Below are 18,430 nucleotides of genomic sequence, written 5' to 3' on the forward strand. Positions count from 1 at the left end.
ACGTACGCCTTACTTCGGTAAGTTTATTCGTCTGGAAAAGAGCGACGTAAGCGATAGCAAATTCCAGGGCAAATTTAAGAAAACAGCGTTCGTAACGTCATCGCTTTTCTGTACCTTTGAATTTATGGAGCTGATCGGTATGACTTTTGAACGACTCGCGCGAATACCACAGTTGAAAAATATGACAATTATACGTGAAAAAGCTATTTTAAAGTTCAATATATTATAATATATTGTCAATCAATTCTATTAGGTTGTCCGGAAAATTGAAAATCGATTTAACGACCCGTTTAATTACGAGTGGCGTTATATAATAATACAACGATAATTATTAATTCCTCGTAATTAGCGGGGTATCATTAGTGGCCTTATAACGATGGAAGAGAAAAATTTCATTAAGGAAATTATAAATAATTCTACACGAAGCAAAGCTGCGCAATCTGAAACATCATCGTGCCTGAAAAGCTCGATTTATTTTCACAGGATACGATACAATTAATTACCTTCTTTTTTTTGATTACCAAGGAAAATCCTAATCTGTAGAAAGTTAATCAGAAATCCGGGTAAAACGTTGAAATGTTACGAACGTTCCGATTTTCGACGACGCGGCGGGCAAACTGGAGTTTGCCTAGCATCTTGGTGACATCTTAAAGCCCTCATTAGTGTAGCTCGTCACCTTCGATAGGTAAACGGGGTGAGAGAGAATTAGCCACGTCAATATTTGCGGTGCAATCAAGCCGCTTCGACTCGGCGTGTCCCCGTCGTCGATGTCGCCGTCGTCGTCGTCGTTTCGCTTCTCGGTGGCCCCCGACACTGCCACTGATTGTAATCCACACTGCTCTGACCGGTTTGCCGCTGTGTTGTTGCTGTTGTCTTTTCTCATTTTCCCGACTCGTTCACCTGATACGTACACACGGTCGTGCTACTCTCTGAGATCCCTCTATACGTTCTGACGTTTGGTCGTGGTCCAATCAGACGTTTTCGTGACGACGACAGTTTCTTGCCGAACACGTTAAAACGGCTAGTTAGCTCTACCAAATGTTTACGCGGTCTTGTACCGATATAATTTTCGCGTTTGATCTCGTAACCGGTTGTTTGAAGAACATTGCCTGCTAAATGTGTATACTATGGCAATTTAGACGATTAATTATGATCACGTTTGATTGTGGGTTCGAGATCTTGACGTATAGTAAATTGTTACTTGGACGTGATTAACGATAGTTGGGGCACTGCTGGCTTAAAATGTTAAAAATGCCATGTTCAGTGTAAATATTTAATCATTCCATGACGCGGTAAAGTTTTTATGACTGTTATTAGAAAAGAACTTGGATAACAGTAACTACATGATAATTGATATAAATCTTCATAAACATAATAATAGACTTTTTAAGCATGTTTGATCAATAAAATGTAAAAAAACTTACATTCTATATAGTAAACGTAAACCGTAATAATATATATCGTTTTATCCACTTTCCTATAAAGCTTATAAGAAATAATTAAATTATTAAAAATTCCAATCAAAAGATATCTCAACCAACAGATATCATATTATTTTATGAAGGACACCACTTTGCACGTTGGAGCAAATTCCGAGCAATATACACAAATCCAAGCTACGATACCGCTTTAAATCTCGCATCTTCATCGCTTCTATCTTCAAACTTAACGCGATATTTCAACGAAAAGATACCTTAACTTTCTGAACTGTAGAAACTTCCACCGCAGATTACAGAATGAGTTCTACAATGATCGTTTCGCCAACGACATACCAAAGTTCAATACCAATTATCATAACGATCTTTGTAACTCAGCCTCGATCGTATCATTGCCATCGAATTTATTAATTCTGTCAAACGAAAGGTCTGCCTGCACAAAGATTCTACCCGGAAACTAGAACATAGCATTGAAATCAGTTATCTGGCAGAAAGGGGAATACCGTGAGCTTAATAGGCCATACAGAGTCCCGATAAAGCTCGTCGCTAACCGTTTGTACTTCTTATATCTGACAAATCTTCCGGCGTTTGTCACCGATAAGGAAGAATCGACGAGCCGGAGGCGAGGAGAATCGAGACGATCGAAAAGCGCAAGATGGTCGGTCAGCTAGGGCTATAAGGAAAGGCGGAGCGAGGGTCGAAGGAAAATCGATGGAAGAAATAGCGGAATTAAGCTTTTTCGAAAGTTGCACGTGCGAAAGCTGCGGCACGGAGGGATACGAATCGCGTGTCGTTTGGTAAACGAGGGCGAAACGGTCGGGAAAGCAGGTGGCTCGTGATGGCAAAAGGGTTGCGCTACGTTCCCAGTGAAAGGAACGACGTGGAACGAGAATAGGGAGGGCGGACGAACGCGTGACAGTGTCACAAATTGAAAGTGTCCAGACGAGCTCTGCTATTTCCTCGAGCTCCTGCTCGATCTTCGTGTCCTTCGCGTAACACGATCGCAAAATTTTTCACGAAAAGCGATCGCTTCGATTCTCCTTCGCGACGGTCACGTTTGAATTTAACTTGCTAGTTTTCATACCAGCAGTCGGAGAATTTACACAGAAGCTTATTTCGTTCGTGTTTTTGCTTTTATCCATTTTTTTGAGATCTTTTTCAGGATTTTTACATTTTCAAGAGATTCGAATCCTTTTTAGTACTTGGAACGATAAGCAATTGTCTGGTAATCGATTTTTGGCTAATGGATAAGTAAACACCTGAAAAATAAACCGGATCGTGTGATCTGATATAGAAATATTTTTATGGTTCTAGCGATAGAAATATTTTTAATTTAGTTGGAAAGTATTGACTATCGTATGAATTCTCATGGATTTATTATATCGATAATTTAGCTGTGCGCGTGCGCATGCAGATTTCGTTGTGGAGTTAAGTAGGTGATTGCTGAGATTGAATTTTTAGAATTTTCTAATAGTTTTTTTCTGGCGCACCTGATAAACACGTAAGCCTTGCGCCGCGAGGCAAGTTTCCTAAGTCTTGAGTGAAAATTTTTAGAAGTGAAATTTAAAGCGAAAAAGTTAGGTCCAGAGGAGGTGAATTGCTGTCGGCGTAAAAAATTTGCAAAAAATTCCATAATGCTGCTAAGTAGGTAATTTTAAACTTTCGACTAGCAGTGTTATGTTTCATACTTCGTATCATCTACAACCTGTTCAATTAACTATAAATGACAAGATAGAATTCTTTCAAAATTCTTTCAAAACGCGTTTACATAGTTACTTTTTTAACTAATTCTATAAATATGAAAAAAGGTACCTATACTTAGTCAATTAACGACTTATACCAGTACAACGTTACGTATAGCCAACATCGAGCGTTAATGCAATTGACAAGAAGTTTCAGCGGGTTTCCAACCTGCGAGTTATTGCTCCCCAGATAATCACCATGATTATCTCTAATCGAAGAACTCTAGTATTTATTTATTTCATTCTAATTTATCGTTATATTTCTTTATTAAATAAAACTAAATTCTCGTACATTACTAAAGACATACTTCTACGCGTATAGAAAGATTAAACCGCAAATTATTTGACTATTACGATGCATGTTGTCATGAAAGGAGATCGCGACTCGCGACGAAGTCGGAAAACACCGGTAAGCGCCACGAGAAGGATGAAAAACGACCGAAGGAAAGCAAATTACAATGTCGACAGGTATCGGTAGAAGTGAAGCGAGTCCTGTTCATCGGTCAGCCGCGTACATACGATTGTTTTCCCTGGACTGTGTTCTTTACGCTCGTTAATTCGATCGCGATCCGTTAATTGCAGTTCATGGAAGTAGAAAGGAAGCTGGTGGAGTTAACGGCTGGTCTGCATCGTGCACCGATCAGCCCTCGTGGCTCGATAACGTTGGCGAGAATGATGGTCAGGATGGTGCGATCAGGTAAATAAAACAGGGTCTCGTGGCTGTCGTGCAATCCTCGGACAATTCCCATTCGCACACACACGCCGCTCTCTGCCTCATTCTTCTCATCCACTTTCCTTCTTCCAAATATCTACTTTCACCTCAATCTCTAGTACCCTTTCCTCGCACCCCTTTCGAAAGCTTCTTTTTCATTCTTGGTTTTCATTCTCTGTCCGCCGTTCGCCCCTCCTCGTCGTATCCTCTCGGCCTCTTTCTCTTGCGCTCTCAGCTAGTGGCGTGACGCATGGCCAGCATTTATAGCGCGAGATAGCACCGCCGGTTCTCGACAGCGCCGGCAGATTTATCCTCCACGGTTATTGGAGTTATACAAAGGATTTTTCCAACTGATCCCATAAAGTATCTGTGCCTGATGTCCTATTATTTACGCAGCCGGCTCGGATGCCACTGGCCCGCCAGCACCCACCACGCCGCCCTGAATTTTTCTCGAGTGCCGCGCATCTTTAAAGTACGACCAACCCGTTTCCAGTAATTCAACTAATCTCGTAAAGTCTGTTATGCACCGTTCGGGACTAAACTCGTGGTACGAACCAAGTCAGGGCGATTCTATGACTCGAAATAAGCGGATACGAAAGAACAACGAAATTGCTTTGGAAGCTTCGTTTTCGAGAAAGTCGAGCTTGACAACTCGTCAAGTGTATTTGCATTTGGTTAGGTCTCGATTAGGGAGGAGTGGAAAATTGGTGGGAGATCGCTTCACGCGCGAATAAAATTTAGAATAAAAGTTTTTGCGTGTGTAATAATGGAAGACAAAATTCTTAGGAAGTAAATTATTAACATTTTCAAAAGTGAGTGTATTTATATTTCTATCTTTTATTATTATGAAATTAAATATCGAGCGCTACGTTGTAATAAATTGTGAAGCTCGAATTTTATCGAAAATTAATACGCGAAATAATTTTTAGATAGTTTCGCGTGTTTCTTAGTTATGGCGTTTTTCTCAGTAAATGGAGTTGAAAGAATTCGGAGTTGTAGGAAATTGGAGACACGTGTTACAAATGGAAAATATTCAAAGTGTACGGAAATAATTTATTCGGAATGGAACGGAATAAGTAAGCAATAAATAGTAATAACAAAGTTATAAAAATAATATCTACGGATTGCTTCCTTACTTCTTTGAAAAGAATATCTTGCTTGACGTAAATGGAGTGCAGGTTCTTGCGTTTTGTAAAAGCACTCTTTTTTGTTGAAATATGAATAATGTATCGCGAAGAAAACCTCTATGCACTATATACCGAAGCGCGAAGAAAAATTTCTGTTTTACATTGAACTTTACTTTCTATTTTTACATTGAAAGCAGAAAGCACGCGCTAGGATAAAGGTATTTCTTTCCTGTTCCTACGGCTTCTGAATGACATTCTCTTTCACAGTATAAATATAATGCAGCCTCCTGTTCCCTGCAGTCTGTTGTTGTTGAAGAGGTAAATGATATGTACGAAGAGAAGTCTCTACATTTATTTTTGCATTATCGTATTCTCATCTCCTTCCAGAATTTAAGAAATAATATTTTTCTTGAAAATACAAGTGTTCCAATATAATACTCGTATCATATTCGTCTATTGGGACGTGGCAACGCGCACACAGTGGTGTGTTACGATGGATACTTACAGAAATTTTTTATGAGCATATTACGTGTGGCAAAACATTTAGAAATTTTGTTAACACGATAATAAAATGCAATCGTTATGATCGTATTCACGATGTTCGAAACAAACTTGATAATGTACGTAGAAATCACAAGATATTGAAAATACATACATTTTGCAAAATTGATATAAATTGTCGCTTCCGAAATAATATATTAGATTGTCCGAGAAACGTATTTCTTTCGCAAACGTGTCTTTTACAACAGTGCACTTTCATACAAACGTGAAACCAAGTCTGTGAAATGTCACGGTGTTTATCTCAACAGAACAAAATGGATCGTACGTAATTCGGCAAAATAATGTAAAACAAAGAACGTTGTGCGTCTATTATTTCCTCATAAAAAGAAAGACATTTTTCGGACAACCTAATATTTAAACGAAAATTAATTTAATAATATATTTAAACAAAATAAAATTTTATTATAAAGTAAAATAATATACCAAACATATTTATGCAATATAAGTTACTAATTCTAATATTAAGAAATACGTTTCTTTGTAAAATTTCCTGATTTCCGGGGTTTCAAAAAATAATCCGTTTGCGAGAATACAAGTGTCCTCTCCGAACAAGAACCCTCTGTTTTAACCAGAAAAGACCCACGATCCTTTGTCCGGAGTAATCGATTCCTAACGAAAAAACCGTGTACGACACCCTGTAAGTGAAAGCTGTTCCTTCGTTTCTAGGATTCCGAAGGTGACACTCCCCTTCACGATGCGATCTCTAAGAAACGAGATGACATGTTGGCTGACTTGTTGGACCATGCTGCAGACATCACCCTCACGAACAACAATGGCTTCAACGCTCTGCACCACGCCGCTCTTCGTGGAAACCCAAGGTAAGTAGCTCGCGTTTTCGATGCTTACGCTTTTGTCCGTGATACTGTGCGCCATGTTGAATGTCCCTGTCGGCGGTAGAATTTAACCGCCCGAACCGACCGCTACCGAGAATAGAACGATAAAGGGCTTTGCTCTAAACAGCCTGACAATTAAGAATAGCCGGCTGTATTTCTATAGCTGATGGGTCAAGACAGTCTCGCCCTCTCTCTTCGCCATAATTTTTCGATTTTTACACAATAGGTGTTGGTATCACTATTGGGGATGTTGAGCTGTATTTTCTTGTTACAAAGTGCATTTTCTTTCTAACGAATGATTAGAGTGTATGGATTGACACGCGACGAAGAGATTTGAAGGTTTTGAAGTTACGTTAGGGACGGAAGGAGAATTCATCAATTTCGTTTATGAATTTATGCGTTTATGGGGAATACGAAGGTCCAGGAATCCGCACAATACACGTAACAAAGATATATAAAATGCTTAAAGTATCATCGAACTTGTGACTGAATGTTTATTGGCAATTGTTCATTTACACATGATATCTAAATACATATGCATGTTATTTTGGGAAACTGATCGACATCGATTTGTGATAGTAAAACAACTCTTGTAGCTGTGAGCGTAGTCTTACCAGCGAACGAGTCTTCGTGTAATATAGACGTTAGAATGTTTGAACGTTTCTTGTTCGAATGATTTTTCATTAGATGTTTGAGCGAATCCGGATTAAAGATTGAATGGAGTCTGCCTCGAATGTCGATTTGATGTGACGTTGTCATTCGCATAAATCCAAATTGTAAGGTATACAGCGACGTTAAATCGATATGTCAATGAGTATCTATGAATCTTCAACGAAGATTCAAGTAAAACCCGAGAAGGATTTTAAGGCGCCGTATCCAATCGCTCTTCGGCTTTGTTCTCTTGTTCGACAAATCATGAAAGAACGTCGAACCACAGGTGCTTCCGAGCTAGTTGTCTCTCGAAGTCTAATCGAGTCGGACATTCTGGCGAGGTACTGAGTTAATTTTACTCCAATTCTCAGCAGTCGCCGCCCTTCTGTTCAATTTCATCTGTTACAATCTCGAGGATCTTCGAGGTTTGCTCGCCTCTGTTACTTCGAGACACTGATGGAGTTCTTGGAATGATAGCTAGTACCTCGGAATAATATCTACCTTCGATCAGGTTCTTGAAATATTATTTCCCCTTAAGAACATACTCCTCTATCGCTGATCAATTTTTTAAACTTTGAATTATATCAGGAGAATAGTATGAAAACGTAAGGTCGTGAAAGGTAGGATTAATCTGGTAATAAACTGTCACAGGATAGAGAAAAATTTGGATGCTTGCACTTACTTTTATCACATTTGCAAAGATATTTCCGGTACATTGTATTCAACGCTATAAACAACGAAGAAAATTTATCACGAGGTTTGGATTAAAAATTTAAAGCGGCTACTTCGTTACGGAAAAATATTAAATATTCCTCTTGAATATTACTTTAATTCCATTTATATTTAAATTTGTAATGAATTCTCATACATCTAACTCAACACTGACAAGGACTACAAAAGTTTATTGCACAGTCATGTACATTCTTGTCTTTTGCTTAATAAACCGGAGTCAAGTTGTGCCATTGTTGAAGAACTCGAAAATGAGACTATCTCTCTTTCTCTTCCTCTCTTTCTCTCGCGAGTACACCCCTTCCCCTGTCACGTTTCATGCCCGTTTCCGGCCATGGAAAATGCAGACACCGGATGCGCATAGTAGTTCTGCAATCGCAATTACGAGGTACCTACTTTCAAGCTCTCGGTGTCAGCGATTCGCGCGTTACCACGCTCTCTGTTGCGATGTTGCTCGTCGAAATAACAGACAAATTTCTGTCGTCGAATGGAAAAAGCAATGGTTCAATGGTGCGAGAACTCGTAGAATGGTAGAAAGGAAACGATTATCGCGATGGCAGCTTTTGTTTCGGCGGACATCCGCGTCCTGGAATTGTCTCGTTATCAACGAGAATTTCGTTCGAAAATCTTTTTCCTTCGCTCCTTTCTACGTATATAAAATTATCGTATAGTTGCTCGCTTTTAACTGTTTTTTCTACGCCCTTGTTTCAAATGTCTGATGTTTTTGTTACGCGTTAATTTACAATTTACACAATGAAGGTAGAATTTTAGGCAACTTGGTTGCTGTATTATTTTTATTTATCTCTGTTCTGCACGGAACTTTGTATTTTTGAAATTACTAATGGCCATTAAAAATTCTGCAGAAACCATTTTCATTCTTTATAACTGCCCTTTTCGTTGCTCCTGAATAAACGAAATCGACGTTCGTTATAGCTTTAGTACGGTGAAAGAATCAAGAACTAATGACTGTTACAATCGGATTATTGACATAAGCAACGTTATATAACTTCGAAGTGACAGAGAAGAGATTAACAGAGGATTAATGTTAGTATTTTAACGTAACGTTCCACTTTATTTACAGTAGGTCCATGTTTATGTAGCGTAGAACGTACGATACACGGTGAAGTTTCATAATATATCACCACCGTTAAATATTTAACATTATCTATTTTATTTTACTATAGGCGATATTTGTACTTCAAACATTACGAATCGTCGTTTACAAAGTCATTGGTAATTCGAACGAATTATAAATTTGGCCTGCATTATGATAAACCAAGGGAAATTCACAGTGATCTAGATAGATAGTAAAATGTCAAGTTTGGATAGTGTAATTTCGAAACGTTCCAGCAAAAAGAACAATTTACGATCTTATGTCACTGTAAATAGAGCAATATTTGCTTTCATATCGAGTTGCCAGATCGTGAAAAGCGAAAACAATGAACATGCTTGAGCAAGTGAGACACGACGGCTCATAGCCGACTAACGCGTATAATGGTTCGTGAATTTCACTGTATTACGTTAATTGAATACATCACGTCGACTCGATTCAATCCCTCGCATCATAGTCGATCCATTTGCGCGAAATTACCGAAAATGCTGCAGCTACTTTTTCCCTTCAATACTTTAATATTTATATACTTCCAATCGTTTCAGGTATATTATTACATATCGTGCGCGTTCTGTGCATTTCTGCACCATCAAACTTCCTATAAACGCATTAATATTCTACTTATCATCGCTCGTACTACTCGATAACTCTAAGCTTAAGAAAGAAGAATGTTCGAAATGAATATTTCGCACCAAGCTATAATCCATTACAGAAAGCTGTAACGTCAAATTACGAGTATATATTCCCATAGAAGCGAAATGTAGGTTGAACGTGGAATACAACTTGACCCAGAAGCGTAAGTGGTTAATCATTTTTCTTTATCGAAGAGCTCGCCAGGCGTTCGATTTCGAACAGTCGATCAAGTTAGTCGGCAGAAAAAAAAAAAGAAGACGCTTGCACACCCATAGACGTGGATCCGCGGTGGATCTGCGGTTAGCTGGGGGTAGATTTCAAGGGGATGGTTTTCATGGTGCAAAGCCGGGGATAGAGGGTGTCTGCGAGACCGGGTTTTCGCATCCGCGTCTATCGCCTCCGGATATTACCTACCTTCGTTGCTTTTAAACCGGAGGGCGCTGATTACCGCGGGAAGATGTATGTGCCGCATCACCGACCGGAGGATGTATTTCAAAGGGAACCTATTACCCTGTTTTTCTATCTCGTTCTCTCCACTGCTCGTTCTCTTTTTCTCTTTCGTCTTTCCTGTCGACAACGGCTTCCATAGACCAGCCATCAGGTACCTGTATCTGCGTGAAAATCGAGCGTGACATTACGCAGAAACGCATTACCTGGCGCGAAACGAACCTGGAATTAGATTAGCGGATGATTTAAGATATCTGCACCGGGTCGTTCTTTAAGTAATTCCATTTCTCATCCATTCTTCAGCGAGGAGAAATTGTTAACGAACGTGGCGAGCATGGTCATGGTCAATGTTTCTAAGTTTGGTGATTATCGGAGCTGAATTCCTGAGTGTACATCTTCCATATTCTCGAAGATAGTATCCCGCTGGGGGTAGCCATCCACATGTTATTTAGCAATTAAGTTAGAAAAATTTACCAAATGTCCGGCTGGACGAATTGTAAAGTACAAATTAAATAATAATAATAAAAAAAAATCTTCCATATTGATTCATACGAGGTAGTTCTATGTAGAATACGCGTCGAGCTTTGGAAAAATGGTAACATTTTAGAATAATTATTTCATCTTGAAATTCTCGGTTAAAATTACATGGTACAAGATGCGAGTGTAATGTGTAATACGAATGACTTTTAATGTTAAAAGTAGTCTATTGTACCTTGAGGAAGTCGTGGAAAAGTGAGGAGCTAAACTGAACACCGAACTATCGTTTATTATAAGTTTTGTTTGGTGCGAAAATTTTCAAGTGATAGAAACTTTACTGTTATATTTTTTGGAGCGAGGAAAATGTGGAGAGTAAAACCGAACACTGAGCCATCATTTATTATAAGTTTCGTTTACTGTGAAATTTTTCAAGTGTTAGAAACTCTACCGTTAAACGATTTTTAAAGTTCTTCCTCTCTTTCTTTTTTCCCAAACGAAAGATCGATTTTCTAATTTAAAACGTTAATCGTGTTTCCGAATATATAAACGAGAATGTACGTATAACTTGTTAAATTGTTTGATCGATTTAAGAAAAAGAATTTATAAAATTATCATTCATTCCATTCACTGCAAAAGTGTTGTGAATTATAGGACTTACGTTAACTGTATATAATTTCAACTACTAGTTATTGGATTATCGTTTCAATCTAAAGAAGCTAACAATTTTAAAGAAACGAATTAAAGTACCTAGCACATGTAAAACGAAGGAGAGAAGAAAGTCGAAAATAGGGAGAAGAAATATCAGAGATCTACTTCTCTTGCGGAGAAGCACACCCCCGAGTAACTATACTTATGAAGCGACTTGATAAATGATCCTAACGCTCAATAGTCAGCCACTAGAACGAATCGATGAAAGTCAGGATGGTGAACGATCAAGATTTCGGTTGGAAGGTTGCTCGCGGTCCGATTCGCCACAGCAAATGGATGAAGTGTGTCTTGAAACTAATTCACACAGCGAGGTAGTTCGCAAGGGAAGTAAGTGCTCAAAGCTAATGAAGTTTTCTCTAACTCCGTGTACGCCGAGTGCGAGTCGAGAACCGGGTAAACATTCCGCTCGCGTCCTATCAGCACTCGCTCGAGTTGGATATCGTTCTAATCGATTCCACGACTTTACCGGAGATCCATCATCCCGGTTTCCTCTGAATTTTTTTTAGAATAATCGCCTTCGTGAAGTACGATTAATGGGTTATGATTCGATATGCATAGCTTGGATAATATTTTATATCTCCGTTTATCACATATTTTTATATCCCCGTTCTTTGATCGGTTATCATCAGGAGACCTTGGAAGTAGCTTTATGTTGTGAAATGATGGAACAGTACAAAGTAAGAAAAATAATTCTTTCGAAACTAATGATGTAACGGTGTTGTCAAGGAAACGATTAGTCGCTCAAGATCTTAGTGTCAGATGGATAAAGAAAGTATGGTAAAAGTCTTTCTAGAATTGGTGGATGAAGTGCACAGTGTTTAGCAAGAAACAAATTATTCTAGTCTATTTACTATGTTATTTTAATTTCATTAATACTAGTCTGCATACGTTAGACGTTATGAAATTCTTTCAAATGTTTAAGAGGATGACGAACGCACATAAATAATCTCAAGATCAAATGAAAAGATAGTTTTGATAATTTTCATTGCTTCTATAAAAGACGAGAAACCTGACTTTTACCTCCATTTACCGTATCTACAACAAGCTTAATATCTAAAAACATCTTCAAATTTCTTCTCAATCTCCAACTTGCCCGCTCGCTATCGATCCTCAATCGACGCAAGAGGACGTCGCCAGGCGTAAGCCCAAGCTTAAACCTAAAATCAGCTGGAACGTGGAAAATAGTGGTCGTCTTCGCGCTCGTTACATCCGCTGCGTTGACGCTAAATAAAGGTGAATTTCGACGATATTCTAAGCTGCAGAGTCAGGTCAGGATTCTCGACGACCTCGTGGCGTACTCGTCTCCTTTCCCAGTTCTCCTCCTCCTTCTTGTTCCCGGTCAGGGACGAAATCAGTCTCTCTCTCTCTCTCTTTCTCGTAGCCGATTCTCTTTCTCCAGTGTTGGCGCTTCCTCTCGGCCTTGCCGTGTCTCTTTTCCTTGGCCTGTGAAGGAGCTGCCAGCCAGCCAGCCAGCCAGCTCCTCTCGAGTCCTGTGTTGCAGAGAGAGCTCTGAAGCCGAACGAACGGACGTCCGGAGACGTAATTTCCTGCCCTCCCGGTGCAGCTCCCTTCCGCTTGCTTCTCTTTCTCCAGTCCGCTTTGTAAGCCACGTTCTCCGGGGGGTTGCCGGCGAAACTTCCCTCGTTTTCCGTGCTTCTGCCTTCGGCCCCTCTGTATGCACCCTCGAATTAAGGTCGAACGATGACCGTCCTACGTCAAAACGCGCCCGATGCAGCCACGGCTTTGCGAAGATTAGGATTTGCTCTGCAGAAACTGCGCAAAGTTTGCCCTGTGTGTCGTGAAAGTAGCGGGATATGAAGCTTTGTTATTGGCTAGAAATGGAATCGCCCGAGGTTAGCTGAAACAGCTGTCTCTAAGCGTGATTAAATTTGCAAATTGAATCCCGTCTCTGGTATAATCGGTTGGCCAAGGGTTTGTGTCGTGCATTTGATATCGGACGCTGTTTTTTTTTAAAGGGAATCGAGTGGAATTTCATTTTCGTCGATGGAAGAATTACATTTCTCGGATGAGTTTGTAGCTTCGTTAGCGGGAGTGACGCAGCTAGAAAATATTAGTTGTATCGGAAAATATGATGCAACAACATTGTTGTTTGTTAATAGAATCAGAGGAAAGGATGGCGTTTGTATAACAGGATCAAGTGTCGTTTTTATTATTTTCAGTTAGTTATAAGGAGCTTAAAGAATCGCTCGTGTTTCGACACATATTTTTTAATGATGTTATTGCAGCAAGGGAATAATACGTGAAATTGTGGATTTCGCATTGTGTTCTAAGTGTTTTTATCTTATTTATTATTATTATTATCTACTGCTAAATGTAGAAAAAGATGACGTTATCGTAAAATAGCGGTATAAATGAGATTTCATTGAATTTTAATTCCCCATCGATCTTAATTTAAAACTTAATTAAGAACTTGAAATTAAAAGCAATACATTATAGTATGATTTAAAGTGAGTGTTTTAAATATTATAGTTTGAAATTGCCGAGATAAGATCGGCAACGAAACGAACTTAAAATGTAAATATTTAAAATCTTTAAAATAAAACCTCTAAGAATCTTCAAAGTGTGTGCATCCAGTTGCTCTCTATTTTATCTTTCATTTTTATTTTTTTTTTAATTCTGTTTACACCTGGAGTTTTGACCCCGAGGGTGGCGATACTTCGCAGCGTGTGCCAAGCTGGAACAAAGGCTGGGGGCGTTTTAATCTTGCCAAATGAAGTTTTGCTTAAGAACAATGGACGTGATCCTAGCTTGTTATACCTATGCAGTTCTGTGCAATTTGTACGCGACGCTGCCATGAATGTAGCGTGCGTTGTATGTATATGATAACATTATCATCATAATTAACATTGTTCCCCTATTAGCAATTTAGTTAAGATGATAACAGCTGGCGGCTGTATTGATATCTTCGGCTGCTATCTACAACGCCAGGTATTAATTATTAAAAACAAATATAAGAAATGTGATGGTAGATGATTGAGGATAGTTGGTTCGATAAATTGAAACAACGTTTCTAAACATTGCTACATTATCAACAGCGATTCACGGAAAGTGGTCAGATGTATTTAAACACCGCTGAAGAAAGAAAATTAATACACGTAAATTTAAATTCACGTTCTCGATCAACGTTACATGCGCATTGTTGTGAGATCAGTTGACATAATGATAACTCAAATTAACGAGAGTTTCGTTAAGATTCTCGAACTACGTATTAACTTGTCTTCTTAATCAGATCCTAAGCCTCATACCTTATGTTGCGTTCCGTTCTAATTGCCAAGGTTCTCCTTGACAAATTTTTCGTGCATTATAAAGCTAAGGTACGTGCAGATAATCTAAGCACGAGCAAGTTTCACGTAACGTACCACTGTGCAATTATTTTTATAAACTTCACAATGCACCGTGATATTTTATATCGGCGAGTTGCGCAGGCAAACGACAGAAGTTGTACAACCTAAAAATTTGCATAAATGATATCTGATACGATAGTACACATTCGCACGGAACAAGCAGTCGATTGTAATGTTTTAGTATTTCACCGTAAAGTATGGATATGGGGAAACGGGGTTAATAACGCTTTGTAGTCGGAGCAGTACGAAACGATCAGCTGGCTATGCCCGTGCATAGCCATTACGTGTAAAGGCCACTAAAATTACCCGGCTATGCGTTCTCTTTGTTACGCCATGCTCCCGATAGCTCGTTACTCAGCCATGATGGTGCAATTATTATGCCTACATACGGAGATATAAACACGAATCGCATTGTAAATTCCATCTCTGCGGTGGCTCGACTAAGCCCGCCGTTGAATATTATATCGGCATCTGGATATATTGATAGTTGAGCGATAGTTGTAACCCTGCGAATTAGTCACCCTTTGCGGGATCAATAAATGACCGATTATGCCAATTTTCTATATTACCTTAATTAAGGCTTTAAGTGTTACGAACTTTACAAGAATTATCGCGTCGATAGTCGATAGCGGTGTATCATTGGTTATCTGTTTCATGGAACGAGCAAAATTTGTGTCAGAGACAAGTGGAGCGAACATGATTCCCTCGTACACCCGCATAACTTTTATTTCGATATCCGATTCACTGGTACACGTTTGGAAGTTACCACGTGAAATTAATTACTTGGTTTTCGATTCGCTATGATCGAAGATGAGCATTTCGTTCTTGTATATTTCAAATATAAAATTATTTGCGGGAAATATCGAAGAGAATGAATTTTTAAGATTACGTATATGTGTGTATATCAATAACGAATTCGTATCGAATAAATATTAATATTGCAAGTATTATATTTTATAAATAAAATACAATATGTTTGGACAATGTTTAGATCGTTTAATCGTAGACGTCAAATTTAATATTTAATATCTGAGATACTACAGTCCGTTAATTATGGAATCCGTTTTCGTTTTGCTTAGTGTTATCGAAATTACGAGTTTGCCGTATCGTGTTCAATTTATTTACTGACTATTACGAAAGCTCGTGACTGTTTCACTGCAATCATATAATCCTTTCTATCTTCGACATTCGCATGTTGTATAATACAGTTTTGAAAATTCAGTTGCAGTACACCAAGTTAATGTCGCGTTCATAAACTACGTACAGGATTATTATTTTTCAGCATTAATTTTACTTTACTCCTCTAATTTAACGATAACAGTGTTATAATAATAACAATGTTAGACAAACTGGAACCCAATTTATTCTGGAAGTGGTATCACGTCATAATATAATAATAACGTAGCAATAATAACGTCCTGGAATAATTTCGGCTGGTGGTTGAAAGCGCGAGCCAATTTCTGCAAAACTGAAATCTGCCTTATTGCACGTAAATGTTCAACGTAGACTATTGTATTTGTATACAACAACAAACCGTGTATTTTTAACTCTCTATGACGCTATGTGATTTTTGGAAACGACATTCGTGTGTCTATATTTTCAGAATTTTATTTTACTTATTCATCGCTCTCTCAGTACAATTTTTATTATCATATTGTTGTATCGGTTCCGAATTGTATACCTATAACGATCGGTTTCTATTTTTCAAACGAAAACAAGAAAATATATCCATCATAATTCAATCTCTTGTAGGCAAAAACTAAACCATTTTTTTTTTTTTTTTCGAACGGAACATAGGAACGTTGCAAATTTACAAAGGATTTGCATATTTAAACATAAGAAATCCACCGTAAAAATTCCAAACGGAATCGATATATTCTTTCCTGCAACGACGATCTTTCATTTCTCTTGCTACGGCCATTTATCTCTATTACTCTCTTTATTATATTATTACGATACTTTCATCAAAAATATTTGCTCGCGTATACATATATATTTGCTATTCTGCGAGATATAACTTACCGCGACCAAAGGAAATTGTTCCTTCCAGCGTGAAGGGACATCGATTTATGTGCAGCTAAATTCGATTAACCCCCGCTTTAGAGCACTTTGAGGTGATTTAAGGCACGATGGCACTCACGAAGCCACGACAGCGTGGAAGACGACGGTGGACGTGTGCGGCTTCTCGCAGAATATACGAGTGGCGAGAAGTCGTGTTACGAAAACTAATTCGAAGTTACAGCAAACTTGATATCACGCGGCGTACGATATACGCTTTGCCTCTCTACTGCTGCTTTGTTGCTTGTAGTAACGTGTTGCTTGATTATTCGGAGACGAGCATTATCGAAACCTATCTCCTCGAATAACGCAGATTCCATGGAGAAATTAGTTTAATTTTTCTTTCCTTAATCGATAATTCGATATCGGAGAACATCAGCAACGCTTGTTCCTTTACATCTAAATCGTTAACTAAAAATTCGATGTGAGTAGAAATTATTAAGTTTTACTTCTGAATTTAATAGATTGTTCATGCTGTTTGGTAGATTTATTATTTTTCTCGCAGCGTCGTAGTTTTTGCATTTCGCTTATCTTAAACGCGTCTAGCCGCAAATATCGAATCGCTTATTTGATTAAAACAATGAAATGTTAAATGCGCGACGTTCCTATTTACACTACTTTCCTATAGCATCTCAAATAATATACATCCTACTTAATAAATTTTTGCGTAGATATTCAGCTGTATCAAATTTGTAAATACGTTAAATATTAAGGAAGAGAAAATGTGAGCTTACTTTCATACAGTTGCTATCGATTTCGAAAAGGTATTTCACTTCTGCGATTTCAAGTTTCGAAACCATTTAAATGTGCAACAAATTCGAATTCGCTTCTCTTCAAGATTCAATGGACCAAGTTGAGCCCCAAACGAAGTACAATATAGGACGCGTAACAAACAAATTATATCTTTTTCCGATTAAACTTGAAAATAAGTATTAAAGAAAAACGTGACATATTTCAAAGAAGATTACCTTTTCAGGGCGGCGTTATTTCCACTGTATAATTTCCTAATAAAAGAGAATCATAAACGGTGCGCAGCAATTTCAGCGCGTTCCCGGCTTAGCCGGCGGATTTAATCGTTTCATCTAAATTATAATTAATGCTTCTAATCTCGGGGCCAAAGGTGTCTAGCGGGCAAGGCAGCGAGGACGGATTTCAACCGTAACGTCGTGCCGCTGCCGCTTTGCCGCGGACAATTTTGCGTTTTCGCGGACGACAAGTCGCGGGCTTCTAACGCGAATTCGAAGCCACTTTGCTGTCTCTCGCGCGGCTTAATTATGTTAGCCGCAGCGCGAAACGTAGTCGTAGCGCGAATCCGCTTTGATCTCTCGCCGTGTTGCCGCGCTCTGATTGTGACAGGCTCGAATAGAAGCGGACAGAAGATCCGCCAGACGCGGATACCCCGTTTGTTTTGTTGTGTTAGGACCACGGTCACGTATGTACACGCGGAAACCAGGCAATTCCGAGAGTTTCCACCCGACGTGATTAAAATTTCGTTAGGAGGTGTTCGCGTGTCAGCGACTGATTCGACTGGCTTCTCTCTGTGCGCCTTCGTAACGTTCGCAGTTCCGCGTTTGTGCTTGTTTGATAGAACGGTCGCGAGGGAAATGGTCTTCGTTCCACGGCGAACCGACAGGAATTCTTCTTGCGGCTAACTCGTCGCAACGGTAAATTTATGAAACGGTTCAGCACCAACTAGGAGCTTCAGAGCGTATAGAGTTGAAGGGCAATCTCGAAGGCAAGTCTCCTGGAGGATTTGAACCACAGACAACGGTATTGTAACTGAGCTTGTTGCTGTATCGTTTGACGCGTTTCAGAGTGTTCTCGATTTTTACATGACAAT

The 18,430-nt window shown here is 38.9% G+C and overlaps 1 protein-coding gene across 4 annotated transcripts in view; it reads left to right on the forward strand.

Annotated features, from left to right (window-relative positions):
- Positions 1-18,430, forward strand: part of LOC139998493 (E3 ubiquitin-protein ligase MIB1-like) — a 442,477-nt gene that overhangs the window by 78,506 nt on the left and 345,541 nt on the right. For all 4 annotated transcript variants that reach the window (XM_072023073.1, XM_072023071.1, XM_072023072.1 and 1 more), the window contains exon 9: positions 6,245-6,396. In XM_072023073.1, coding sequence (XP_071879174.1) covers positions 6,245-6,396 — 152 coding nt within the window. The remainder of the gene's footprint in view (positions 1-6,244; positions 6,397-18,430) is intronic.

Source organism: Bombus fervidus, chromosome 3, assembly GCF_041682495.2.
Source record: "Bombus fervidus isolate BK054 chromosome 3, iyBomFerv1, whole genome shotgun sequence".
Taxonomy (NCBI): domain Eukaryota; kingdom Metazoa; phylum Arthropoda; class Insecta; order Hymenoptera; family Apidae; genus Bombus; species Bombus fervidus.